The following is a 26,028-nucleotide window of genomic DNA, read 5'->3' as shown; positions in this document are numbered from 1 at the left end:
TTGCGCTCACTGAACACAAATTAGAAACTATTAGGTAATAGGTGATGAACAGGCAGACATCTACAGTATATGGCATACAGAAGGAGTATATAATATCAAGGTTTAGATTGGGGCATACAAAAACTAAAGAAAACGTAACATCTAATGGGAAGACACCAGGTTTTCCACATTTTCTGGGGGATTTCCATGCGTCCATAAAAAACCCAGTAAGATTAAAAAGAATGTTACGCATGCGCTCTGTGAGTTCTCGCGAGATTGTTTGTCAGCGGAGTAGAGGAAATGGAAGCCTCTGCTAAACAACTTGCGCTACCTGGATGAATATAAATACAACAAGAAAATTACGGTTCAAATCTAAGGTATGATTTTTGTTTTCCTTGTGGTGTCGATGTACAAACGTGGAACACACTATTATTTGATGAGCCCTGTGAAAATTTACTGTATTTGCAGCGTTCTTATTTACTACCTTGTAGTGTTACAGCTAGTTTAGCTAGCTGCAAAGAACAATGTCGGAAGATGGCAATAACACGACATCTTTACCTTCTTAACAGATAAGGTTTCGTTGTTGAGACTTTGCAAGCACCTGGGGTCTGCCACTGCTATTAGTCAATTCTGTGGTTTCGTTTCTGTTTTTCTAATGCAGGAGTTCAACGACACTGTTGACTGCTCACCTATTTATAACTCATGTTCATGCGCGTTTGCATGAACGGTGCAAGTTGTGGAAACATGCAGCTGCGACTAACAAAGTAAACGACTTTCGTAAATGAAACCTGCAGATAAAGGCTTCAGCAAGAATGTTTTTGTTCTCGTCTTTTGATCAGGGCTGCTCTAGCTAAATGACATGGTTGCAACTAATTGTTCCAAACTCCAAACCTTCGTAAGTGGTTTTGTTAAGAGTTGACAGTCGGTAAATCTTGTTGTAGTTGAGCATTCTTTCCTGGTTTTACTTTATACTTTGCTTTTCTTTTCAAATTAATCTTCTTCAGGTGTTTTATTATTTGTAATTTAAATAAACTGTGAGTCTAATGTGTGTTGTTGTATTTTCTTTCCCATATTGTGTACACAGTGGAACGGCAATTGATGGTACATAACCTTAAAATCTGGCTTCGGCAGTCACTGGCTTATTAGCTGTACAGGTAACTGTTTTTCTTCATCCAACTCTTGTTCAACAAATAATAGATGTTTGTTTGTATATTAACCATCAATATCTGTTTTGGTAGCGTTGGTAACTGTGGATGTCAGCACAGACCCAATGGAAACTCATAGAGTCATCGATGGTAATAATTCAGGTAAAACTGATACCTTAGTGTAAGTTAGCGTAATGTAAAATCACATGAAAACAATTTTGTTTCTCTCTGTTAACCATGACCTTTTCTGTCTTTTTATAGAGCAACAGCAGAGTCAGACAGACCTGACTGTTAGGCCAACTCTGTCACAGGTCAAAAAGTCCTGGGGATTCAGGCGTTCAACCATAGCTAGACGGGAGTTCATGGAAGAAGTTGGAGACTTAACACATAGCCCTCCAATTGTACGGAGAGGCAGAAGTCGGCGAACTAACCAGACAACTGAGGCTGTTACTACTCCAACAACTAGGAGTGTTATAGAAGACCTTGAGTGGTCTACCCCATCATCACCTGTATCAGTGGACAGCAAGACTAGCCTAGAAGCTTCTGCAGCAGGGAGCCTTGACCCCAGCCTTTGGCAAGATTTTGGGTCTGCCTTTCACACTGCCTTTTCACTGCTTGGTGGTAATGAAGATTTGTCAATGGACATACCAGATGCACTGGTGGCCTCTAATGTTTTGGACGCTACTAATGCTGTTGAGGCTCTGACTTCACAGGCATTTGGTGAAACTGTGGTGTCTGATGTTTTGGAATCTGCAGAGGACATGGAATTGTCACTACCGGTTGCTCCTAGCAGTGTGGAGGGTGGGGAAATTGAGGACATAGTAATAATATCTAGTCAAGAAGAGGACAGTGATGAAATGACTTTAATACAAATGAAGCAACAGCTGGCATCTGCCAGCGGTCGGGGAGAAACAAGTGCTAGAGGGGGAAAAGGTACAAGAGGAAGGGCCAAGGGAAAGGGGAGAGGCAAAGGAAGAGGAAGGGGAAAGAGTAGAGGAAGGGGGAGAGGTAGGGGCAGAGCAGTGGAGCTTGTTTCCAGCTTCGCTGATGTACAGGGAAACAACAATGATGTGATGCTTGTTAACCCATCTGAGCAACAGCAGGAGCATTTGCAAGAGGAGGAAAAAAACAATAATCCACTCACAGCTTCAATAGAGAAATCACCTGCTCACAATAATAGTTCCACTCAGCACTCAAGCACAGACTGCATAATGGTAGACACTGAATTAGACCAGATTACTGATGTAATTCCTGGCCAGTGTAATGACGTGTCTGAAGGGGAGGAGGAACAAAAGGAGGAGGGGAAGGAGATCGAGAAAGACGTGAAGACTGTAAGAGAGTATTTGAGCATCTCGGACACAGAGGGTTATGACTCTAATGCTCTATACTGCATCTGTCGACAAAAACACAATAAAAGGTATATTTCTTGTAAAGGATCTCCTAAGCAAACCTTGTTAAGAAGTTTTTCATATCTAGAACATCTGTTAGTTTCACTACTTAATCAGTGCTATTTGTTCACCTTTTTTTTGTTTCAGGTTCATGATCTGCTGTGACACTTGCCGGGAGTGGTTCCACGGTGAATGCATTGGTATCAATGAGACACAGGGTCTTGACATGGAGGAAAAAAAACAAGCCTTTACCTGCCCCACCTGCAACACGAAGAAGGAACCTCAATCCGAGTCTCACCTGCAACCGGAGCATGGTCTTGGCTTTTTAAATTATTTGACACAAGGTGAAGAAGGAGAGGGGCACAAGGATCAGCATGCCATCAAGGTTTGAATTTTATTTTGATTACCACTTTTAGGAAACTTACTGCTAATCTTTAAAACAGAATAAAAATAGAGTGACAGAAAATATCAAAGCATTGTATTATTACATATTTATTTACTTGGCTGGTTTGCATGAAGGAAGTATGTTCTGAGTGTAAGTTGAGACTTGGATTTCAGGAAACCTTGCACAAGAAGGGGAATCAACAGAATGCTTCTGTGACAGTGCTAAATCCTGAACATCAAGATAATTTGGAGAGTAATGACTCTGTTGCTCTATGCATTGGACCTGGGTGCTTAAAGCAAGCCCTTCCAGACTCTGGTTATTGTGGCACTGACTGCATTCTTCAGCACGCTGCTGTCACTATGAAGGCACTATCTGGCACTAAGGTGCCCAAGACCAGAGGAAGAGCACAAAAGGCTCCCAATACAACATGCAATGCTAGGGTAAGAACTGAAACATTAAGGTGTATAAGTCAAGTTCATTAAATTTGAAACTCAAACTTAAACCATATTAGTTTTTTGACTTACAATACTTTTGTCTCTCAGGGTCAGAAGTCAACTAGGATGTCAAAGAGGTTAGCTGGAAAAGCTAAGGAGGAAGGTGAAAAAGAGGCAGCAGAGGAAGAAGGCTGTACAGATGCTGAATCTTCGTTAGCCTGCAACCCCAGTCTCACAGAAGTTCAGGCCCTTTGCATACCATCGTCTCAGTTTTGCACAGTGTGTATGTACCATTCACCACTCATTCACTTTCTAATCATGCAGAAGTGCAAACACAAACACCATGCACAAATGTGCACAAATGCAGTTAGTGTTTTGAATTTTCCTCCTTCGAATCATTGCAACACATTCACATTCACATGCACAGTGCAGAGCGCACAGACACACACACTGGGATGTAGCAGGGGTCAGCAGTGGGTAAGTATCTTTTTTTTTTTTTTTAAATAGTTCCACTTGCGAAAATGAATGTTCAAAACATGGTCAAACGGTCTTGGCAGCACAGGATTCAAACACCTACCTAAATACACTAAATCACTGTCACAAATAACAAACACACAACAATGGTTTGTGTGTGCTGTATAGTAATGATGAGGTGGGATATCCATGGACGGACACAACGCTTCAAGGTCTTGTAGACGCTCAAAAGTTCTCACAAAACCAATACATGGTAATTATTGACTGTGAATAATGAACACACATTTTAAGAAGCTTTAAATGGGTAATAAGGTGTGGCTACACTTCAGGCAAGACTGTTTTCTGAAAACATGCCTTGTCTTTGACAAAACCATAAAGGATTTCTCACCGTACATTACAGTGCACAAAAGCATATGATTTCACACATTTTCACACTTATTGCCAAACAAACTAACATCTCACATATCACCAACCTTTTTCTTCTGTTTTTCTTTTTACAATTTAGAATCAGGTGCCCCAACAACTTTTTTTAATGATAAATATCACACTTGACACAGCTCATAATAAAGTGCTTCTAACTGTTTTTCTGTAAGGCTTGAACAAGTAAGGTGCTAGGACCTCACCAAATCGGTTTTATGAAATAATTTAGGTGGTCTTTCTGTAATGTGAACAAACACAGCCCCCAACCGCTCAGTTAATTACAAACAAAACAAATCACAAAACACTTATTTTTTTCCACTTTTGTTCATAAGCATTTTTTCATGTTCCACTTTCTAACTTGCCCTACAACTTGCTCATGGACCTTTCACAGCTTTTCAGCCAATTTTCAAAAGGATGAATGGATTTTTCAATTCTCAAGTCATGAAATGGCAGGTTTGCATCCATCAGGCAATATCTTGCTGGTTTGTTTTTAGGTAGTTACATAAAAATATGAAAGTGAATTACACTAATGATACACTAATTCCAGATTCCTAACCCATGGAATGACTGCTATTTTTGCCATGTTGCATGGCCAGTTTTTCAGGTATTTTATGGAATGATATTATATGAAATCCTATACTGCTCTAGCGTGCACTGCCCCTATTTCTCATCAGTCCACATAAAAACACATTCTTGAGGCTTTTTGTTAGGTTGGGGTAAGATTCTGAATGAACAGACCCTGGGTTTCTGGTACAGAGGAGGCAGGGGAGCTGTTATATTTCTTCTGCAGCGATGCAGTGGGCACTGGAGGAATCATACAACAAGCGGTTTCACCTGGACTCCAACCAACAATGAGCAAATATCATACCTTTGTTCTTATAAAAGCACACTTATTTCCACATTCAAACACACAAACTCGAAAGTTTCAGGAATTGGTAAGGTTTTCGAGGATACAGTTCTTTCCAGTAACCGTCTGAATAGTCGCTTAAGTCGCTTAAAGACCTTGCAAATGCTTTTTTCATGCTAAAGAATGCTAAAGAATTGGACCTTGATGTCTCAATAGGGTGTTTGTAACTGTTCATGCCAAAAAGTGTGTTTTTCCAGCCTCCTGGTGGAAAAAGCTGTTTTAGAAGTCTGTCGCAAGTGAAGTTGATCGCCACACCTCTGTGTGTGCGTGCGAGTGACTTAATAGGGGTCACAGCATATGTCTTCTTGTTGTGTGGCTAAAGCTAACGGCCCGCTAACGCCTAAAGCAACATCGAGTGGGTGGCAGTGAATGGACCTCACTTTTCTAGCTGAAGAATCTGAGAGTGTAGCGCGCAGCACAGCCCGCACATTGCTGGCTTAGCTCTCTGTGCCCCTGTAGCACGTTGCTATCTGTGATAGACCGCTATGCTGCAGCTTCACCGTGCATGCATATGTTGGACATACTGTTTTGCTATTCCCCGTTTGTCTGGCCAGGACCGCAGTTGGTTCTGAGAGGTTTGCAGAAAGTCGACATAATTGGGGAGCTACAAAATAAATCTTGCTGGAACAGGATTGGCCAAAGTAGCAACATGTAAATAAAGGAGCAAGTACACGTCTAACACACCTGGTGTGAGTAAACACCAGAGTCATGAGTCATGTCAGAGTTAAATGTACCAAAATGTCTAAAAAGTGGATCTTACATGTGCAATTTAATTCAATAATATATACAAAATAGGAGAATCATTTTTATACCGGAATTATACTGGTGTAAACTTAGATTGATTTTAAAGGACCGTATGTTTTTTTTTTTTTTTTCTTTATGCACACGCATGCATACACACACCTGAAGACATGCATGCGACACAATGCAGAATCAATATAAATGGAACCAGCAGAGAACATGGCACACTAGTAAACATATAACCATGGACCACATGATATTAAACAAGCTTTCGGTTAAACAGGGGACTCTACAGGACAAAGTTTAATATGTGTGTGACAGCAACAAAGACTGTGTATATGTGTAGGTGTCTGGGCATGTCTGTCTGGAAGATCTGGGCATGATATTGCTTGGAGTTGTTCTTTCTCACATGCAGCACACAGCAGGTGATTGTCTATGTCAGAAACCATCTGACTAGTCTATGTTGTTTGGACATGGGCGATCCATGGGTGGAATAAGGGAAAAACATGACACAAAACTGTGGCAATCTGTTGTTCATGAGGTCAGCGTATTAGAAATCTGCATAAGACATTTCTCTGAAGGAGAGAAGCCTGGTACAACACCAAAAGGCATGATCAATATGTCTTAGTTTCTGGTGTTGTGCTGACCTGATTAATTGAATCAGCTCGTGGACATTACTTGACTTGCTTGAGCATTTGCTTTCTCATGCCTGGTAATGTATGGAGACGGTCAGGTTCCTGAGTTTGAAAGCAGCTTATGTTGACCACTGAACCATGGTCAGTTTCCTTTTACCCCTTTTCCAACCCGTCCCAACTATTGGGCAATTTCTGTTTTAAAACAATTACAAATGATATCTTTTGTGGTAGTCCCCAGCAATCAGAACCATCATTGTTGATGGCTGTCCTTTTTCAAATCTCTCACTAAACCAGCTTTGTGATGTTTCTTTCACTTTAAAATAATCAAAAACTAAGTAAAGATTCTGTATATATTTACGATGTATATTACTTACCACCAGATTAATTCTCCTTGTCAGCGATTAGTGTAAATCATATTTAAAATACTCTGTCAAATCAAATGTTTGTAATGCCTCCCGAGAAAGATTCTACCAAACGTTACTCGTGTTCTCAAAGCATTTGACACACTAATCAATACAACACCTTGATGGTCTTTCACTTGAGGTATACTTTTATTTAACAAAATGTTTCCATACTTGATTTGAGTGATTTGAGGCAAGCCACATTGTTTTTGGACAAATTCTCTAAATATATACTGATGGCAAAAAGGAATCTATAATTTTAGTAGAATTAAAAAAATTATGATGGTAAAAAGAAAATATTGAATTGAATCAATACGATTAGCAGCTGTGTCTGCTTCACATCTCATGGAGCCAATCACCCTTTTAATGTGCAGCTGTGAAGTGCTGACACTTTTCTGGAGAGAGCTTTGACTTCTGGCCGCTAGCTCTTGGGAGGAAGACGTCACAACTCTAGCAGCTGTGTCACAGTATCACAGGTTTCAGGTCCAGGCTGACAATGATCCATGAACACAAGTCTGTGGGGCAGGTGTGTCGCCTTATGCTTTCCTGCAAAGTGTCATCTCAGCCACAGTTGGCACCATGAAAGCTGAGAAGCATCATCTTTCTTTTCCATCAGTATATACACTTTAAAGTGCAAGGACTTTTCTTAGTCATACTCCTAAAACAAGCCATTGAATCTAAATAATCTACAGCTTTTCTAACGTATATATTTTACAAAGGTAAAAATACAACAAATATTAAATGTAATTTTTATTAAAATACAACAAATATAAACTTTGTTTTGACTGTTTGAAAAAATGTCCTAATTAATATAAATAAGTATCAACCTCTAAAATGTAAAGAAATATTTAAAAAAAAATACATGTTTCTCATTTTAAATGTGATATTGCAAACAGACATCTTGATATTTGAGAGATTTGTGACCTGTGTAAGTGCAAAAAGATGTCTTGCAACACAGAAGAGATAATTATGACAGACCTCTTCAGTAATTGTTCTGGTCTGGACCTGGAACTGGAACTGTTTCTTTCAGTGCTTCATTGCTTTGCTGCTGGGCATTCTCACAATTGAGTCATGACAGTTTAGTTATGCATCACTTGACAAAGCATCATTTGGCTGTGACTGGCCTAAAGTTACTAATCAAGAAAATATTTACTGTCTTGATGTAGTCTACATTCTGTGGAACACTTTTAAAGCTCATTGCTTATTGCATATTATTTAACAATTATTCAACAGGCAAATATGCAGCTAACCTCTTTTTGTGGTGTTATTTGCACTAGCATGTTTCATGGGTATGATGATTTTGTGATGGCTAGGTGATTGTATTAAGTGCAACCAGAGTCTGAAGAACGTTCTCACTGAGCACTGTTTATTTTAATCTTTTGACAAGTCGGTGTCAGGAAGTCCACACCACTGTTTGTCACTACTATCAATCGTTTTTTGCTGTAATACAGCTCCCAGATGACTGATCCAGTCACATTTTTTAATTTTTTAAAATTTCTCTGGGATTATTGCACTCATGATAGCATTTGTTACATTACACATGTTTTCAGTCAGACCAAATAACTTCTGCTCCATTTTTCAAGCACATGTTAGTATTTGAGGAAATATGTAATTTTCTTTTGGAATACATTGCTTTGTTGCCAGTACACTCTACAATTTCTTTACGAAATAAGGTGTTTTAAGCTTGAGGACCTTTTGACCACACGTGGTAGTGTCACTGACATGGAATTTAGATGCGATCTCTGAAGTTTTGCTTCAGTATTGTAGCAGTGACGAGTCATTTTGGGACAGTGCAATATCTTGATCTGAAAAGCACAAGGGGTGCAGAAGAACCCTTTAATGTCAAGTTTCAGCATATAATGATTGTTTTTTGCTGTTGTAACTATCTCAAACCCCATTACTACATTTCTTTTATTACATACACTGAGTTTTCTGTTACTCCATTATGCGTACTTTCCAAAGCGATGTCAGTGGATCAACGTTTCAAACATTTCATTACAAAACAAGAGCACCATCTACTGGTCACACATAGGACATGCCAAAGAAAAGAAAACACTTCTAAAAAACCGCCAGCATTTCAAGACCTTTTATACATTTAGTGAACATTTTCCACAGGTTGCCATATTACACAATATCATTCTGTGAAATGTGTAAATGTGGAATACACAGTAACCACCTAATAGAACACCAATAACTGACAGTACAAACACATACAGTACGTGATGTACCTGAAAACGTCATGTGAAAGATGGGTAATAAATGAGTTTGTGCTCAGTGCAGCAAGTTGACACCAACATGCTCCCAACTTGGGGAAAGTCTGTTCTAACAACCACCAGCCCCTTGAGGTTCAAAGTCCCCTGTAAACCAAATGCTCGGTTTTATATTGTGACTCATGATGTCACTAAAAGGAGTAAGGGTTCTCACTTGAAGAGTGAACGTGAATCAAAACACATCATCATGCTTTGATGTCTTTCCACAGTGAGCTCTGTAGAGATACATTTTTGCATTTATTAGTCTACAAGACTCGTAATACACATCAGTGAGTCACACTGCCGCACTGGGCGACATGTTTCTCCATCAAAAAAACTGGGACAGTAGAACCCTGTCAAATGACAACAGAGTGTCTCCAGCCAAGTGCATTTTTCATGTCTCTGTGTTTCTTTCTTCGTGCACATTGTTCTCCTACGTCACATTCATCTCATTCCCACAAACAATCCTCTGATGTCTGCCCTTGAATATCTGCCTAAGCAGTGATTCACTCATTCTACAGTTCTTGTTCACATGGGATGATAACTCAGAAAAGAAAATTTCCTGCTACTTAGATTAAATTCATTTTGATACGTCATGCTGTGCCTTTTGGCTGTGAGTTGTTCATGGAAGGTCATTAGACATTTGATTATGAAAGTTGCGATTTTATTGTTTGTGACCGAGGATACAGCTTTAAGACAGTGATGGGGGTTTACTGTGTTCATGCTTTTTTTAAAGAACACTCAACGTTGCCATGTAGAGAGTTGGTCAATTGCTTCAGGAGCAGGTGGCTCTTTGGCCATAGGAATTTGATGTGGGAGGTTGTAACATGGTATATACATCTAATGAAGACACTGGTCAGAAGACTGCTGAGGTGTAAGTGCTACTCTCCATACCAGGATGTAATTGAAACAGATGATTTATCATCATACATACATAAGAATATTTGATTGTTATGTTTGTATGTCTGTGTTGTGACACCCACTGGAAATCGAGAGTAGACCTGTTTTTTTTTGTACACATACGCAAGTTTTACAAAAGCTACACCACTGTTTCTATATCAGTGGTCTCCTAACTGGTGGACACCGAAGCATCTATGCAGGCTAATAAGATGTAGCCTGGATAACTTTAACTTTATTTTGACAAGATTGCTTAACAGGTGGAGCTTTGTCATTTTAGTCAAGGTATGCGGGTTGTTGTATTATCCAAATGAGTGAAACGCAAGGATAAAGTGTAGTTGGCTCCCTGGTTGTGTATGTTACTGGTTAAATACTGATTGGTATCAGAACAGCTGCATATTAATAGAAAATCATGTGATCCACTCTAATTGTGGCATGAGCAGTATGTTGGTAAAGCAGCTGTACCAGAGTTTGGCTGCATGTGATCAGTAAACACAAACCACCTTTTTAACCTGCTTTTTAAATAATGAACATATGTTCATTAAAACACGTGTTCAATGCACATCTCTGCAAAAACTAAAAATAGGCCATTCTCCCTCTCATTCACATAAAACATAACACAAATGATACTACTAATTGGATTACATATGTGTCTGACACTGTGGAAAAGACCTTCACCTATTAGAAACTTCGATTACAACGCCACACCACATGCATATGAAGCTTCACCCATGTCTAGCAAACTTTACCTATAATCCAAAATCATCAGTCAGCTTTGTATCAAGTTATACATGATACAAAGGGATTTAAAAGGTTAAGTCTGGTTTGAAAGTTACTATGAAAGCGGCTGTAAATGAGGCAATACTTAGAGATGGTTACTGTCTGTTTTTGTCAGACAATCTGTGTGGGAGAAATACATATAATAAAATGTTTGGTTCAGTTTTTTGATCAGCATAGTTGCTCATCAGTGTGAGGATTGAGGAGTGATTTTTGGAGAGAGATGAGCTTCTTTGTGTAATGATTTTAGGCTTTTACTGAAACCTGGAGGTTTAGATGCAGCTGATCAGTCTGATTTAAAACCACATAAACACCATCACGGGTTTATACCTTTCCTGGTAACATTAAACACACCACCAATGTAACACACTCAAGTTTTAATACTTTTTAAAACCATTTTCTGGATTGTGGAACTTTAGCTCTGGCATAGAAGTAGGCTTTTTTGATTTATCTCAAAGTTTGAGAGTTTAAACTTGCATGTAAATAAAAAACATGCAAGATAACATTAACATCACCTGCATTTACGTGAAATAAATTTAAAGTAATATAGGTACTCAAATATAAGAAAAAAACATGAGGGTAACAGATGGATTTGTGGGAGAGCTGTACCTTTATATAAAGGTTCTTTAAGAGTGGAATATGGTGCAGATATTGGTGGTGGTGCGTTTTGTAAGTGTAAAACTAGAATTTAAAGAGTGGTGTTTTAAGAGCTGACCAGCTCCAAAATTGAGCTTTTGGCTTGATCATATGGTAGCATCACAGGTGTTATTTAGGGACTTTGACAGCAGAACACAGGAGTGAGTCAAGATGAGAGAAAGAGGACATTGCCACACAAAGCAATAAAGGATAAACACAATACGCACTGTTAAGTTTTTGTCTAAACATAAACTGTTTCTTTTCTGTTTCTTAACATGACTGTATTTATTGAATTAAGTTTTTTTTATTAATCTGGTTAAAGTAATATAATTTATTATTTTTAAATCTGAGTAGAGATTTGCTTTTTTATGTGAAGTAGTTTTGTTGATGGGCGGGGATTCTTTAGTTACGGATTGTATGACATTTACAGTACTTACTGGATTTAATTTTTGTCAAGTGATAGCCAGCGTGTGGTAAAACCACACATACTCACCAGAACAATAGTGTGTTGTCCTCAATTTTGCAAAGTTTTGAAGTTGACGCTTTTGGGCAATTATTCTATAATACTTTAAATTTATTATTGAGGTCACAGAAGGTGCAGGACTTCTGCTGCTGTTCATTATATTGTAAGATGGTACTAATGTTTTGGCATATTCATTAATTCTAAATTTGATGGGCAAAACACAAGTTTTTACCAAAATAATAATTACCCACACATTCTTAGAACAAATGAGAACATAATCATATTGATTCTCAAAATCTGTGAGAAATTGATCATTTTTTACAAACCAATTTTAGAATGACTTGGAAAGTCATTCTGGGTATCACTTTAACATCTAATGTACCTTACTTATAATTTCTACGGTCAGCTGTCACTTTTTTTAAGCCCATGTTTTAGGAGCAGCACGCTGTAGAATCTGAGCAACTTTTAAGGAGGCTAATTGTGATGACGGGGTCATAACATCTGCAAAACAACACATCTTGTGGGGTTTTCCCGCTATGAGCTGTGCAAAACTTATCAGAAGTGATTCAAGGAATGAAAACAGTGCCAAGGTCAGCAGCACTCTCACTGTTGCAGCTGAAGGGTTCTTTGACCATCTGGAGCACAAATGGCTGACGTACAAGTGCATCACAGAAAGGGTGAAGTGCATACATGTGTATTCAGTGTTGAAATGTATGTTTTATGCATCTGGTTGGTGACCACAGCGCCAGGTCTGCTCTTTTTCCACACAAATGAAATTTTCACACTAAATGCTTTGTTTTATGGGTGGCCTGGTAACTCAGCCGTTACAACAGGGTAGTCCAGCTCCAGTCCTCAAGAGCCACCGTGTCCTTCTGGTTTTCCAACTGTACCTGCTGATTACCCTACAGTAATTAGGTGTGTCGGTTAGCTGCTGATTGACTGAACACATCTGGTCAATGTAATCAGTATTAGCTGGGGCAGGGAGAGTTAGAAAACTAGCAGGACAATGAAGAGTGATTTTGGACACCCCTGGGGTAGATCATCAACCTAGGAAGCAGAAAACCAGTTTAATCCCACCTGTGTTCTTGAGCAAACACTTTAGCTAGCCCCCATGTGTGGCAGCCTATATGTGGCAGCCCATGAGGGAGGGGTCAAAAGCAGAGAACACAATTTCCACAACAGGATCAATAAAGTGTGTATCTTATCCTTTCTTATAATAATAAAAACCCTTCATAAGCACAATGAACATGAGAGAAACATCATGGTACCAACAAACTTGATTTGACAAACCTTGAGAAACCGGATATATTACTATGTGTATGATCTGCCTCATGCACATGAGATAATTCCATTTTTCTGTTAGAAATTGTGATAGTGACTCTGGTCTCTGACCTGTGGTAATTCCTCAGGAATCTTATAGTAGCACATATGCTCAAAGCTATCTAAATGACTAAAGTAAACTAATGCAAATGCACATTTACGTTTTCTTAACTGTAGAAGTAAAGGAATCCTAAAGCAAAATGACAAAAAAACAAATGCATGATCAATTTGATATATTAAGTTTTTGTTGGACTTTAATATAAGAAATCAAAAAGTCGACGTGTCTGATGTCAAAAAATAAAATAAACCATTACGAAAATAATTCAAACTTGGTAACGAGTATTAGAATACGTTTATTTTATTTGGCAGAGCATGAAGCACATGCAAGGAATCTCTCTTGGCAGATGTTACAGTAAATACAGTGTACAAAAAACATAAATACAAGTTCTGCCAACTTTAGTATCTTCACTGTTGGATGTGTGAAGGTGTATTTATTCATTTCAGTGAGAAGGGTAGTGAATATAGGACATATCCCTATGGATTTAGATGTGACTTGCCCCAGCATCACCCACTGGCTTCGGGAAACTGTTGATCCACTGGCATGTAGAAGGGGACACAGAGCTCTAACAGGTTGCTGCAGAGGATGTCATGGATGATTGTGTTGAACGCTGACAGACAGGAGACTAGCAGAAGTCCCCAGGTGTTATAGGGTGTAGTTCCATGTTTACAGCATCAATCACAGACCTCTCCAGCCTGGCAGTGAACCATGGGTACTTATTGTTAAATGTGCAAAAGGACTTGGCACAGAGAGGCAGTCTTGTAGTTCACAAAATCAGATGTAGGACATCACAGGCTGCAGCCGCAAAGACACTCAAATCTGTATAAGCAAAACAGTCCTGAAGCGCCTGTTTTGTTGTCCTGATCCATGTTTTCACAGTCTTTATTACAAGCTTGGTAGATTTCTGTAGTTTCTGCATGTGTGTGGGAACAAAATGGATCATATGGTGGTTAGAAAACTCTAGTGCAGCACAGGGTACAGAGCAGATAATGGATTATCTTTTATTATTGTGTAGCAGCGATCCAAAGTGTTGTTGTCCCTGGTTTTTTGAGGTTTGCTCTGTTAAAGTCCACCAATATGACCAGCAGCACGCCCAAGTATTTTTTTTCTAAACTTGTGATAAGCTCTGCAAAGTGTTAGGTTAGTCTGTGGAGGGATGTAACTACTAAAGGGGAGGGGGACAAAAAAACCCTGTAGCTGGAGTGTGTTTTAGATGCACACTATCCCAAATAGAATCAGTGACCAGTGACATTTCCATATTGTTGTGAAAAATTGAAGATGTGTTCTCTTCTAAAAGCAATCCTATTACAGCCTCCAAAATAACACAAAAAGCCAAGAAACACACAAAGTTCCAGAGAGCTCTGTGCCTAGGCGTCTGTCCACAGTGCTCTCTTAGACGTGAGGGAAACATAGTGTCCATAACATACAACATAAGTATTAATCTGACATATTGTTATTGCACATGAGATATATTAGCAGCATCAATTCACAACAGGTTTTCTTGTTGCATTTTACAAAGGTTTAAGAGATTGGAGAACACAAAAACACTTTATAATATAGAAAATCAATCAAATAAAAACTCCCTTCACGGCATACAGGCTCGGGATGCTATCTGCCTTGCCCACTGGGGATGAGACGAGAAAGGCAATAAAAAAGAGACAATAACAGCAACAGGCACCAAGTAAGGCACAGCCATGTTGTTGGGCCAGTATCTACTTGTAGATAAAAAAATAACGCATCGTACAAGGGAAGTATGCAATTTGATAAACAGTAGAAAGGTGTGAAAAATAGAATCCAGTGCATCATAGAAGCTCCCTGCATCTAATTATATAGCAGCTTAAGTGAGAGTGATCTTTAGTCCTGACTAAACTTTCTAAACATTAAAAACTTGATAGATTAATGTTTCAAGTTATTTTTTCAGATATTGGTACGATATATGTCCTAATTTTCAAAATGCTCCACTTTTGTTTTTCTAACAGCTGAAAAGAACTTTATAGAGGTGAAAGCTGAGAGTAAGGCTGCGACTTCCTTACCGCCGTCTTCAGAGGACACTGCTACAGATGATGCTCCCTCTTCCCAGATTGTCAGTGAGACAGATCCACTGCAGAGAAACTCTGAAGAAAAAGCAAAGGATTTGGATAACAAAGAAAAATTGAAGGAACAATCTGCTGAATTAGATGCCTCAACACCACCTGTTCGAACAACTTCTCCTGTTAAGCATTCCTCATCCAATTTAACATCTCAACCACATGAAACGGGGGCTCCTGTGGTCCCAAAAACCACATATGTCATACCAAAGAAACAGGCTGGGGCTCAGCCTCCATCAAGCAGCCACGTATCAGCAACAGCATCAGGCCAGAAAACTTCATCAACCCCTGCGCTGCTGAATGAAACCCGAATTCTGCCTGTCTCCCCCGCACCCAGTGCTCCATCCTCCAGGCCCTCTCAGCCCAATAACCAGGTCAGACAGAGCATTCAGCGTTCTCTCACCAGCATCCTGCTAAAAAGGTAAGATTGGTATTGCGAACCTAACTGATTTATACAAAGTTTAAATGTTGAGCCCTTTGTAGAATGTTTGACACAATATGTATAATATATATGAATATATGAATATTGTTGGACATATAGTAAAATCTTTCAAAATCTGTAGATGAGCCCACTTTGTAAACAACTGAACTGTACATTTGTGTTTTCAAGCTACTAGATAACTACGAACTCATTGCCTAACTGCCTCTTTTTCCTCAAGGTTGAGCGATTGTGAGGATTTGGAGATGTCTGAGAATGAAGTTACGAAGCTTGTTGCAAGCTTCGAGATGGAGATGTTTGACATATTTCGCAACACAGACAGCAAATACATGAACAAGTACAGAACTATAATGTTCAATCTCAAAGACCCAAAAAATAAGGTTTGTTCAAAGCTGATAATCCCCATTTCTGTTTTGTGATTGTTAGCGAAATGTCAAGTCAGGGTATTTGTTCTTTTTAGGGTTTATTGTATCGGGTTGTTTCTGGAGAGATCAGTCCCTTTAGACTGGTCAGGATGAGCCAGAAGGACATGCAGGCCACCAAAGCACCAGAACCTAAAACAAAAGAAACAGAGGTAAAGGGTATTTTGCTGTAAACACAACAGGATCTAAATCAGATACTATGTTTATACTTGACATAAAGCATACATAAAGAGAAGGAAGGATCAACATTTATTTGTGTGGTAAAATTTAAATTGTCTTACTTGGCTTGTGTTATTTAGGCTAAGGATGCTTCTGCTAAGGTGTCGACTACACTACTGAAGCCAGAAGCCGTGAAGGTTGATTTGCCCAATTTGCCGTGTTCTGCTAGACCGGACAGAAGACCAGACAAAAGACCTGATAGCAGATCCTATAGCACTGTGCGTACCTACTACATCTGCATGAAATATTTGTGACTGCCAAATTTTACATAGGCACTGCATTGTTTTTCCTGCTCCGCACAGGCTTTTCTTGTGCAGGTTTATAGAGTGTGGGTCTTATTGAGTTGCAGTCTTATTGTGCATTGGTACTAATGCAGGTTACATCTCAAGAACAGAAGAAAAGTCTTCCTGCTCCCAAGACCAGAACAAATCAGCCAAACCAGGGAAGAGCTGCACCAGATATTCTCACCTGTATGCTGAAGGACACAACATCAGAGCATAAAGCTCACCTCTTTGACGTGAAATGCAAGATATGTACAGGTAAGTTAAAATATACTGTTTGTTAAATATTATTACTGACCATCCAACCAGTGGGAGTTTGGCTTAAAAATAATACTATTTTTTTTTTAATTCTCAAAGGCCAGATGCTAGCTAACGACGAGGATGAACCAGCAAAGAAAAAATCCAGGATATCTGAAACAACAAATAAACAGATTGAATCTTCTTGGAGACGATCTGCAGGAGGCGATTCCCCCCTTCATGCACCACCTGACTCACCTGACATGGATTTACCAGCATCTTCCCTGATGGATCCAACCTCTCGCCTTATCATTGATTCTTCAGCACTGACTATTGCAGAATCCCCTGCTTCTCCCACAACGGACTCTCCAGCCTCTCCTGTTTTGGACTCCCCTGCCTCTCCTGTGATGGACTACACTGCATCTCCAAATCAAGACACTTGCAGTTCTACAAAACCAAAGAGGACATATGCACCTGTTGTGATTCCAGCTGTCTCCACCGTAACCATCACACGACGTGACCCTCGTACTGCTGCTAGCAGGTTCCCTCCTATGTCAGTTAGTAGCACAGCACATAACAAAACAGCTACTCCTGCCCCTGACAAACAGACTAGCTCTGTCTTGTCTATTACACAAACATCGCTACTACCATCCACGAAAATCTTACCCAAATCCATCTTAATGAAACCATCTTCCTCAGCAGATTCCAGACTGTTTGCCACATCTATGAGGTACTTTAAGAACTGCAGTACAAAGTTCATTATATTAATTATTCTATGTAATATTTAGCTTATCTTTATTGTTCTGGTGCATTTTGTCTTTTAGGACTATGATTTCAGAATCCCCACGTGATGGTGACACTGCTCAATTTTTGGCCAAGCAAGAAATCATGTGGAAAGGCTTTCTAAACATGCTTACTGTAGCCAAGTTTGTCACAAAAGCATACCTGGTTTCAGGATGTGCTGAAAATCTTAAAGCGGTATAAAAATTTATAGTAATGCCTTTTAATCACAGAACTATGTTAAACACCCCAGCCATTATCACTGAAAGTTGTCTTTTTTTCCCTGTGTAGGATCTGCCCGATACAATACAAATTGGAGGACGGATCTTGCCTCAAACAGTGTGGGATTATGTTGTGAAATTAAAGACCTCAATTTCAAAAGTAAGCAATATACAGCATTTTTGTCTGTGCTTTCTAAAATAATATATAATACTGTATATCATCTTTTATCTTTTGCTTTTTAGGAGTTGTGTGTGATCCGATTTCATCCTGCAACAGAGGAAGAGGAGGTGGCCTATGTCTCCCTGTTTTCCTATTTTAGCAGCAGAGGTCGTTTTGGTGTGGTTGCCAATAACAGTAATACAATTAAGGATGTATACCTTGTTCCACTGAGTGCAAAGGAAACAATCCCGTCCATACTACAGCCTCTTGTTGGACCAGGTATGATCTCAATTGAACTACTGCTTAGGTCTTCCTAAATATACAATTGCCCTATTTGGCTTGGTAAAAGTGCTCTATATTTACTGTGACATCTTATATTTACTACTTTTTTAAACTTGTTATATGGTAATAACTGACGGTTTTGCTGTTCTACCTACATAAATTCAGTAAAACAGTAACTCATGTATTACAACATTTCTTTTTTTGCTTAACGGAGGATAAACATGATACTATGCTTTGCAAAATTTTTTATTGTGTTAAATTGGATGTAATGATGACAAGAGATGTCTCTGCTCAACACTACTTCCAAACAGGTTCAACAAAAACTGAATATAAACGAAAGCTATATTAGATTGCGTCAGTTTTAGTTTGGTACTAAAAAACTGTCAGCAGGTGGTTAACAGCATTGTTGTGTGGCGACAATTATTACCATTAATCTCTCCAAAATCAAGGAGTTACCTTGCATGATGGACACAAATGAATCATTGTAAACAAATCTCTCCATAGCTCGTGTACCAGCAACAACAGAGTTGTTTATTTATTTATTTATTTTGCGTGTCTGTGTCTTACAGGACTTGAAAAAAACAGACCTAATCTTCTTCTGGGTCTAGCAATCGTCCAGAAAGCCAAGCGAACAGGAATGTTGTTTCAAGAAATTGAAGAGAAAAGACCCAGTGTTCACATGCCGAAAGATCCTATGTGGATTCCAAAACCTCCAGTACTCTATGGTTCTGATAAATTAGAGATATTCCAACCCTATGATCCAGAGACTCCTTCTAGCACCTTGCATTCTAGTTTACTATCCTGCCCTGTGTCCCCACCAGACTCTTCCTCCTCTGGCTCAGTTACCATGCCATCTCTTTTGATCTCCATCAAGGCAGCCCCCCCTGTTTCTAACTCAGCTGTTGTTGCAGCTACTCAGTCCACCTCTAGTACAACTTCTAGCACAGATCCCTTAACTAAAACTAAAACTCCGCTACAGACTATCTTGAGTTTGTTTGGCAATAAGGAAAGTAACTCCACTGACTCTTCTGATGGAAGTTCTACTACAACAACAAGTGATAAGGTTATACCTGTTCCTCAAGTGTCTCAGTCACTGGTGGATCCAATTGTGCAACAATATGGACAGAGACAGAAATCTAAAGTTAAAGAAATAGAACACGAGGAAAATGACTTAGACCGACCATATGATCCAGAGGAGGAGTACAATCCAGGAAAAGGATACGGAAAGGTTATTTCACAGATAGAAAAACATAAAATAGATAACTCTGCATTATCAGGCTCGGTGGATGATGATGTTGCTTATGATCCAGAGGATGAAACTATTTTTGAAGATATTCGAAGTAATACCAAGTCCCATATTCAAACATTAGATTCCCCATCTTCCCCAACACCATTCTCAACCACCCATACTGTGGCACCATCTGCTACTTCCACTCCAGCACAAACCTCCACTCCAGTTACTCCAATACCAAACCTTCCAACAGGCACCGTAGTTGTCTCAGCTGCAACACTGACAGAACAACAGCGCATGCTTGAGGAGCTTAACAAACAGATTGAGGAGCAAAAACGTCAGTTAAAGGAGCAAGAGGAGGCACTGCGTCAACAGAGGGAGGCTGTGGGTATGTTCATGGCCCATTTTTCTGTTTCTGATTCTCTAATGTCGCCTCCCCAAAAATCATTGCCTGTCAGCCAGCTGTCATCTCAGACAACAGACAAGACCATCAATGCTACAGATACTGCAGACAAATCCAATGTGAATTCCCAAACACTTAAGCAAGACAACACAGCTGCTAGTCCCAAGTCGAAAGATGATACAGTTACAGTGCAGGATGAAACACAGGAACTTGCAAAGGAAAGTGACAAGTATTCCTCTGCTGGAGAGATTGAAGATTCTGATGTAGCTTATGACCCTGAGGATGAATCTCTATTTAATGAAATTCAGGAGGATGTTTTTCATGGAAGCAATATGAAGACTTGTAATTTATCTTTTACTAGAACTGGGCATAGTGTCAATCGTAAGGGCGCATCTCCAAATTCACACCACAGCCGAAAGCGAAGGCTATCACCAAAAAGGCGTCATCGTGAAAGGGACCGCCATAGAAGTCCTTCAAGAAAGTCACAGCGACGTTCCCCTACACACTCCCAGAGGCGTAGGGAACGTGAAAGACATAAAAGAAGTGAAAGGGATAAATCAAGGCATAGAAGTAGAGACCAGTCAGGACGTCAGACTCGCCATCGAAAAGAGCACAGTGCACGCCATCATTCTCGTGGTCATAGAAGATCCTCATCATCTCCTAGAAAAAAACATTCTGTATCTCTTTCACCTGAAGAACACAGAGCAGCTTCACCACATGACTTTGAGGAATCAAAACATACAAATACTCTATATGATGCCACCGCTTCTAACATTGGGAGTAACACTTCATCGGGTACCTCTGTTACTATTAAAAATGATGGACATCTGCTAAAATGTGAAGGTTTTGACAGCCTTGATAAAGCTGATTCTCCATGTTCAAGTGAACGTCTTGACAATGTGAAGCTTGAGAGTTCCGAACCACCAAACAAAGAATCTGACCATAAAGGATCATTCACGTTCTTCAATCAGGAAACCCTGCTTAAGGAGAAACTTGATACTCCAATTCCTCTAAGAGTAACTGATCCACCTATTCGAGAATCTCCTGAGAGCCCTGATCCAGATCCACAGTTTGTGGAACCTAGTGACATAGAAAAGACAGACTCCATAAAGAATGAAGAAAATCCTCAGATACCTGACAGTGTCCAAATGCCACTTCTTAAGGTTGAAAATAATTGTGTATCCATTGGTGGTCAAGCAGCATTATCTAATTTAGTGTGGTCTACCATTGCAAGTCCAAGGCCAGGTATCAGAGACCAAAGCTTGAAAGAAGTAGATATACTGACAGAGGGGGTGAATTCAGGGTTGAAGAATATACAAATGATAGGTCAAGAGGGCCATCATTCACAGTCATATACAGGCTCAGATAGGCAGGCATTACAACCTAAAATAGACCCAGTGCTAAAGTTTTCTGGACCAGGTATGGAAGAACTTGGTCACAGGGAATCACTGACAGGAATTGGACCTGTTATAAAAAGTGAAGGCATGCAAGGTTTGAGTCCCACCATTTGGGGTTCTGGAACAGACATACAAAAACCAGGGATTGGAATGGAGTGTTCAGAGTCAAATACTAGAGAACCAGGTTTTCAGTATCTTAAGACTGATAGATTTCTCGCTCAATATTCCACAGTGCAAAATTTGGAAAGTGCTAGTATGCAAACAATGGACCTAGAAGCAAATGGTTCGCATATTGGACAAAGCAAACAAGACATCAGAGTACAAAACTCTTTAATGGCTGTCACAAATTCCCAGATAACAAGCCTAGATAGCAAGTCTAGCGTGATGGCAGTAGTAGAGGATCAGTGTTTTGTGGGGCCACAAAATAATAGAGATGGATGTCTACATACTCAGGTTAAGAGTCCTTTTACCAGGGGTGGAGGTGTAAGAGTTCCAGGTTCATCTTTTGGTGGCTCAGACAAAGATTTTCAACCACATGGAAGAAGTGACTTCTACAGAGTGGGTGGTACTAATAATGAGTTAAGCAAGCAAGATATGACAGAAACTAGTAGCACAGATTGTGCCCAAGACGTGGTTACAGACATGAAATGGACACACATACAAGGTCCTGGACTAGACCGGAGAAATGAACAAATGGGACAAGATTACAGTGGTCCTAAGCAAAACATAAAAAATGTAGGCTGGAAGTGTCCAGAAGCTGATATGGGTGGTCAGAAGAATCAAAATGAGTCAGTGGATCCACATATTAATGATATGCACTGGAATGGCCCAGAATCAGTCATAAGAGATGACTGGAGAGGTTCAAGTTCAGTACAAGGAGGGCCATTTAATCAAAATGAATGGATGGCACACCAACATGATAGGAAAGATCCAAACATGGAGAATATAGGCCCTAAAAGAAGACCAGTGAGTGCAGAATTTGTTGCACCAGAATTTGGAAATAAAGAGACTGAAAGGAAAAGCTTAACCATGGAAATTTTAGGATCTGAAATGAAAGGACATGGCAATCAGGGCCGAAGGCATTACACAAGAGGTCTAGGTCCAGATTTCAGGGGACCTTGTCCTGAAAGGGGAGGTCCTGGTATGACAAATCCAGGAAGTGACCGAAGAGGACCAGAAGGCCCACGCGTATTGGGACCTGGACCTGAAAGTAGAATTCCAGCTGCAGAGGGTTCTAGGGCGGACACAAGGGCAATTGCAACCTCAGATGACTGGGGACAAGGTCTTGAACCTGGCAGTAGAGGGTTTAAAGGTCCAGCCTTTAGTGGACAAGGACCTAAAGGAATAGGTCCATCAATGGGGGATATAGGACCTGATAGTGGAAGACTAAACGTTCCAGTTTTGACTGGAACAGGGCCTGACAGGAGAGGTCCTGCTATGGGTGACTGGAGAAAATCAGGAACTCCAAACTTTAGAGATTCAAGAGATGAAAGGACAGGCCCCTTTATGGACAATGAAGAGACTGAAATGGAAGTGCTAGGTCCTGTTTTCCAGGAAATAGGACATGAAAGCAAAGGTCCGACTGCTAATAGACAAGAGCCTCATAGCAGAGGACCAGGGGTTACAAACGTAATGGGAGGTGGTTGTGAATGGAGAGGTCCCCTTTTGGAAAGACCAGGGCACAGCAGGATAGGACCAGGAGATCAAACATCTGGTGTACATGGTTCTAACAGGAGAGCACCATATATAGAAGGCCCTGGTCATGAAAGATCTGGTCAACAAACAAAAGGTTCAGGACATCAAAGTAAAGCACACCGAGGATTGTGCTCTAGGGGCCCTGGACCAGAATGTGGAAATCAAAATATAGAGGGCCGAAACCCTGTTGTGAGAGGCTTTGACATTATGGGACCATGGCTGGAAGAACCAGGTATGGAGGGTTTAGGGCTCAATAAGACAGGTCAAAGAGGTTTATATTTTAGGGGACCTGTAAATGAACGAGTACTTCCAGATATGGACGAAATAAAAAAAGATTCTTGCTTTCCTGGAGGTGCACAGTGTGGGGGGTCTGAACAAGAAAGAAGACTCTTAGAGGAGGGCCAGCAACCTGATAGGGTAATTTCATGCTTCAGACCAGTGCAGTCAGAAAGCATTATCAGGGGTCAAGGGGATGGTCCAAATTGTCTGGATTTTAGAAGTCCAGACACATTGGTTCCAGAGCCTGATAGACATCAACCCAAAGGCTCAGACTTTAGGGAACTTAGATCTGAAAGAAGAGGTTTATATAAGGAAGAATTCGGATCTGACTGGAGGAGATCAAATTTTTTAGACTTTAGAGACCCAGGCATCAGACCAAATATAGAAGGTTCACCACATAATAGACGAGATGAATGGGGAGATTCTGAATTTGCGGTGTTAAAACCTAGACAAGGAACTCCAGATATAAAGGTTCCAGGGCTTGAAAGAATAGGCCGCCCCATTAGAGGTCCAAAGCTTCTTATGAGGAGAAGCGTTAGAGGCCGAGGAAAAGACATCCCAAGTCTAAATCAGAGAGATAGATGGATATGCACAGACTCAGTGAACCAATGGTTAGATAAGGGAGGACCTAATATGGAGACTGTAAATGAACTAGAAGGTTCAGCTGATACCTTCAAAAGACATGGTAGCATGGGTTCAGATGAGTATGACCAAGATCTTAGTAGGCAAGGTCCTCATGGTGATTGGAGAGGCCCTGGGGAGCCAGGGCCTGTAGAGGAAGGGTCAAATATGCGTTTTCCAGGGCGAGATGATTGGAGTCGTACAGCTTGCCAGGATCCACCACCCCTGCATGATAATCCAGATATGGTGTACCCAGGACCTAGTAGGGGGGGGCCTGGAAATAATTGGAAAGAACCTGATAGAGGGATTTCTGGGCCAGACAGAAGGGGGCCAGGGACATCTTTTAGAGGGACAAGAGATCCAGATAATGGAGGGCAATGTTATGATAGGGTTAGTCTAGGACCCAGAAAATTAGATATGGGAAATGACTTTAGAGGACACATCAAAGAGCCAAATCTGAAAAGGCCTTTGAATCATAGAGGGGTTTCAGAGTCGATAAATCCAGGCCCACATGCAAGAGGATTTGAGGTGGAATGCGTACATAAACCATTTTTGCGGGGTTCAGATTTAAGACACCCAGGGCCTGAGAACAGGAATTCAAATGCTAAAGTTCCACAGTCTGTCGGGAGGTTTTCAGATCGTGGGGGGATGGCATTTGAAAGGTCAAGTGTAGGTATGGAAAGCCATGGACCAAATAGGCAAGAATTTGAACATGATTTCAGAGGAGAAAGAAGAGGACTGGATTTAAGGCCTGGGAGTTGGAATACAACCATGGAGGGGGCAGGTTTAGATTCAAGGGGATTGGAGCAACCTATGAAGATTGACATGCAGCCACCAGATATAAGGGGCCCTGGGCATGTTATCAGAGAGCCCTGCATGAGGTATAGAGAACCAGGGCAGAGAGGTCAAACACACAGTGATGAGAGATGTCATCCTGCAATGAGACATTTTGATAAACCAGGATTACATAATCCGAATAATCCTCACCAGTCGGCCAGACCTCAAAGTCCCAGTGAGCAACATTGTGCACAATTCAATAGGCCTCCAGCCCCAAAAAGTGGTGGAAAACCATTCCTTAGTTTTGAGAGCCCACAAAATGAGTCAGGAGCAAAACCCCAGAGACATAGAGCTGCTTTACTTCCCACTCCTGCAGAAGGTCTCATACATTTCCCCAATAGTCTGAATAACAATCCTGATGTCTTCAGACAGAAACCTGAACAAATAGGTCACAGTACAGAGAGGAAGTGGAATAGAGCTAGACCAGCGATTCGCAAAAGAAACATGTTCAAAGGGACAGCAGGAACAGGAAAAAGGTCATACTGGTAAAATAAAAACAGGGTCCTAACACAGTCCTAATCAGTACCTGGTGCACCTAGAGAAAAAAAGTTCAACTCAAAGTTAGACCCTTGATGGAAATAAACACAATTGCAAACCAAGTTAGACACACACACAATATAACAACACAGTTATCTGATAAAGATATTAAGGCATATTTTTCTTTTCAAATATCTGTACACGTATCATTGAAATTTTAAAATGATATAGTGAAAGCCATGAAAATTATTGTTTATAACTTGAAAAGGAAATGCTCAGATTTGTCTAAGTTCAATATGTTGTTAGTTGATTAAGACAAAATGCCTGTCCTTATTTTAAATGTATTTCAATTCATACATTGATCTGCAAATGCATTCTTACGTGACACTAATGGGAATGACAATGTATTGTACAAACATTGAACAGATTTTTTTTTGTTTTAACGTAGGCACAATGTCAATAGTCTTGATGCAACTACTGATAAAGATTAGGCTTATATAATTGTTCTTATAGAATGCAAGAAGTCAATAAAAAATCACCTGTACCTTTTTTTGTTTCCGTAAATTCAATTTTGTTGACTGAGTTATTGCTACATGAGTAGTGTTGCATTCTTTTACTTTTAAAACTATTCAAATGCTCCAGCATAATAAT

The 26,028-nt window shown here is 40.1% G+C and overlaps 1 protein-coding gene and 1 long non-coding RNA gene across 2 annotated transcripts in view; one reads left to right on the top strand and one right to left on the bottom strand.

The window, feature by feature from the left end:
- Positions 1-237: 237 nt before the first annotated feature.
- Positions 238-25,926, top strand: LOC114858249 (uncharacterized). The gene is made up of 17 exons (XM_029155215.3): positions 238-356; positions 1,064-1,133; positions 1,218-1,286; positions 1,386-2,541; positions 2,660-2,897; positions 3,071-3,337; positions 3,440-3,614; positions 15,289-15,817; positions 16,056-16,215; positions 16,296-16,409; positions 16,557-16,694; positions 16,853-17,015; positions 17,115-17,724; positions 17,819-17,972; positions 18,066-18,155; positions 18,239-18,434; positions 19,007-25,926. Exons 3-17 carry the CDS (start codon positions 1,250-1,252, stop codon positions 25,387-25,389), a joined length of 10,410 nt encoding a protein of 3,469 aa, XP_029011048.1. The 5' UTR covers positions 238-356; positions 1,064-1,133; positions 1,218-1,249; the 3' UTR covers positions 25,390-25,926.
- LOC129604321 (uncharacterized) overlaps positions 16,249-26,028 on the bottom strand; it is a 9,989-nt gene continuing 209 nt past the window's right edge. Inside the window, exons 2-4 of the long non-coding RNA XR_008695124.1 lie at positions 17,253-17,441; positions 16,539-17,168; positions 16,249-16,389 (exon numbers count right to left, since the gene is read on the bottom strand). This is a non-coding gene — a long non-coding RNA (uncharacterized LOC129604321). The remainder of the gene's footprint in view (positions 16,390-16,538; positions 17,169-17,252; positions 17,442-26,028) is intronic.

Source organism: Betta splendens, chromosome 7 (assembly GCF_900634795.4).
Source record: "Betta splendens chromosome 7, fBetSpl5.4, whole genome shotgun sequence".
Taxonomy (NCBI): Eukaryota; Metazoa; Chordata; class Actinopteri; order Anabantiformes; family Osphronemidae; genus Betta; species Betta splendens.
The sequence above is the reverse complement of the archived record's forward strand: the minus strand, read 5'-3'. Positions and strand labels throughout refer to the sequence as shown.

Bases quoted from the DNA above. Each gene is read 5' to 3' on its own strand.
- LOC114858249 (XM_029155215.3), top strand. From the start codon at position 1,250: ATGGAAACTCATAGAGTCATCGATGGTAATAATTCAG. The intron at 2,542-2,659 runs GTATATTTCTTG...TTTTTGTTTCAG, and splicing joins CGACAAAAACACAATAAAAG to GTTCATGATCTGCTGTGACA. The intron at 16,695-16,852 runs GTGCGTACCTAC...GTACTAATGCAG, and splicing joins ATAGCAGATCCTATAGCACT to GTTACATCTCAAGAACAGAA.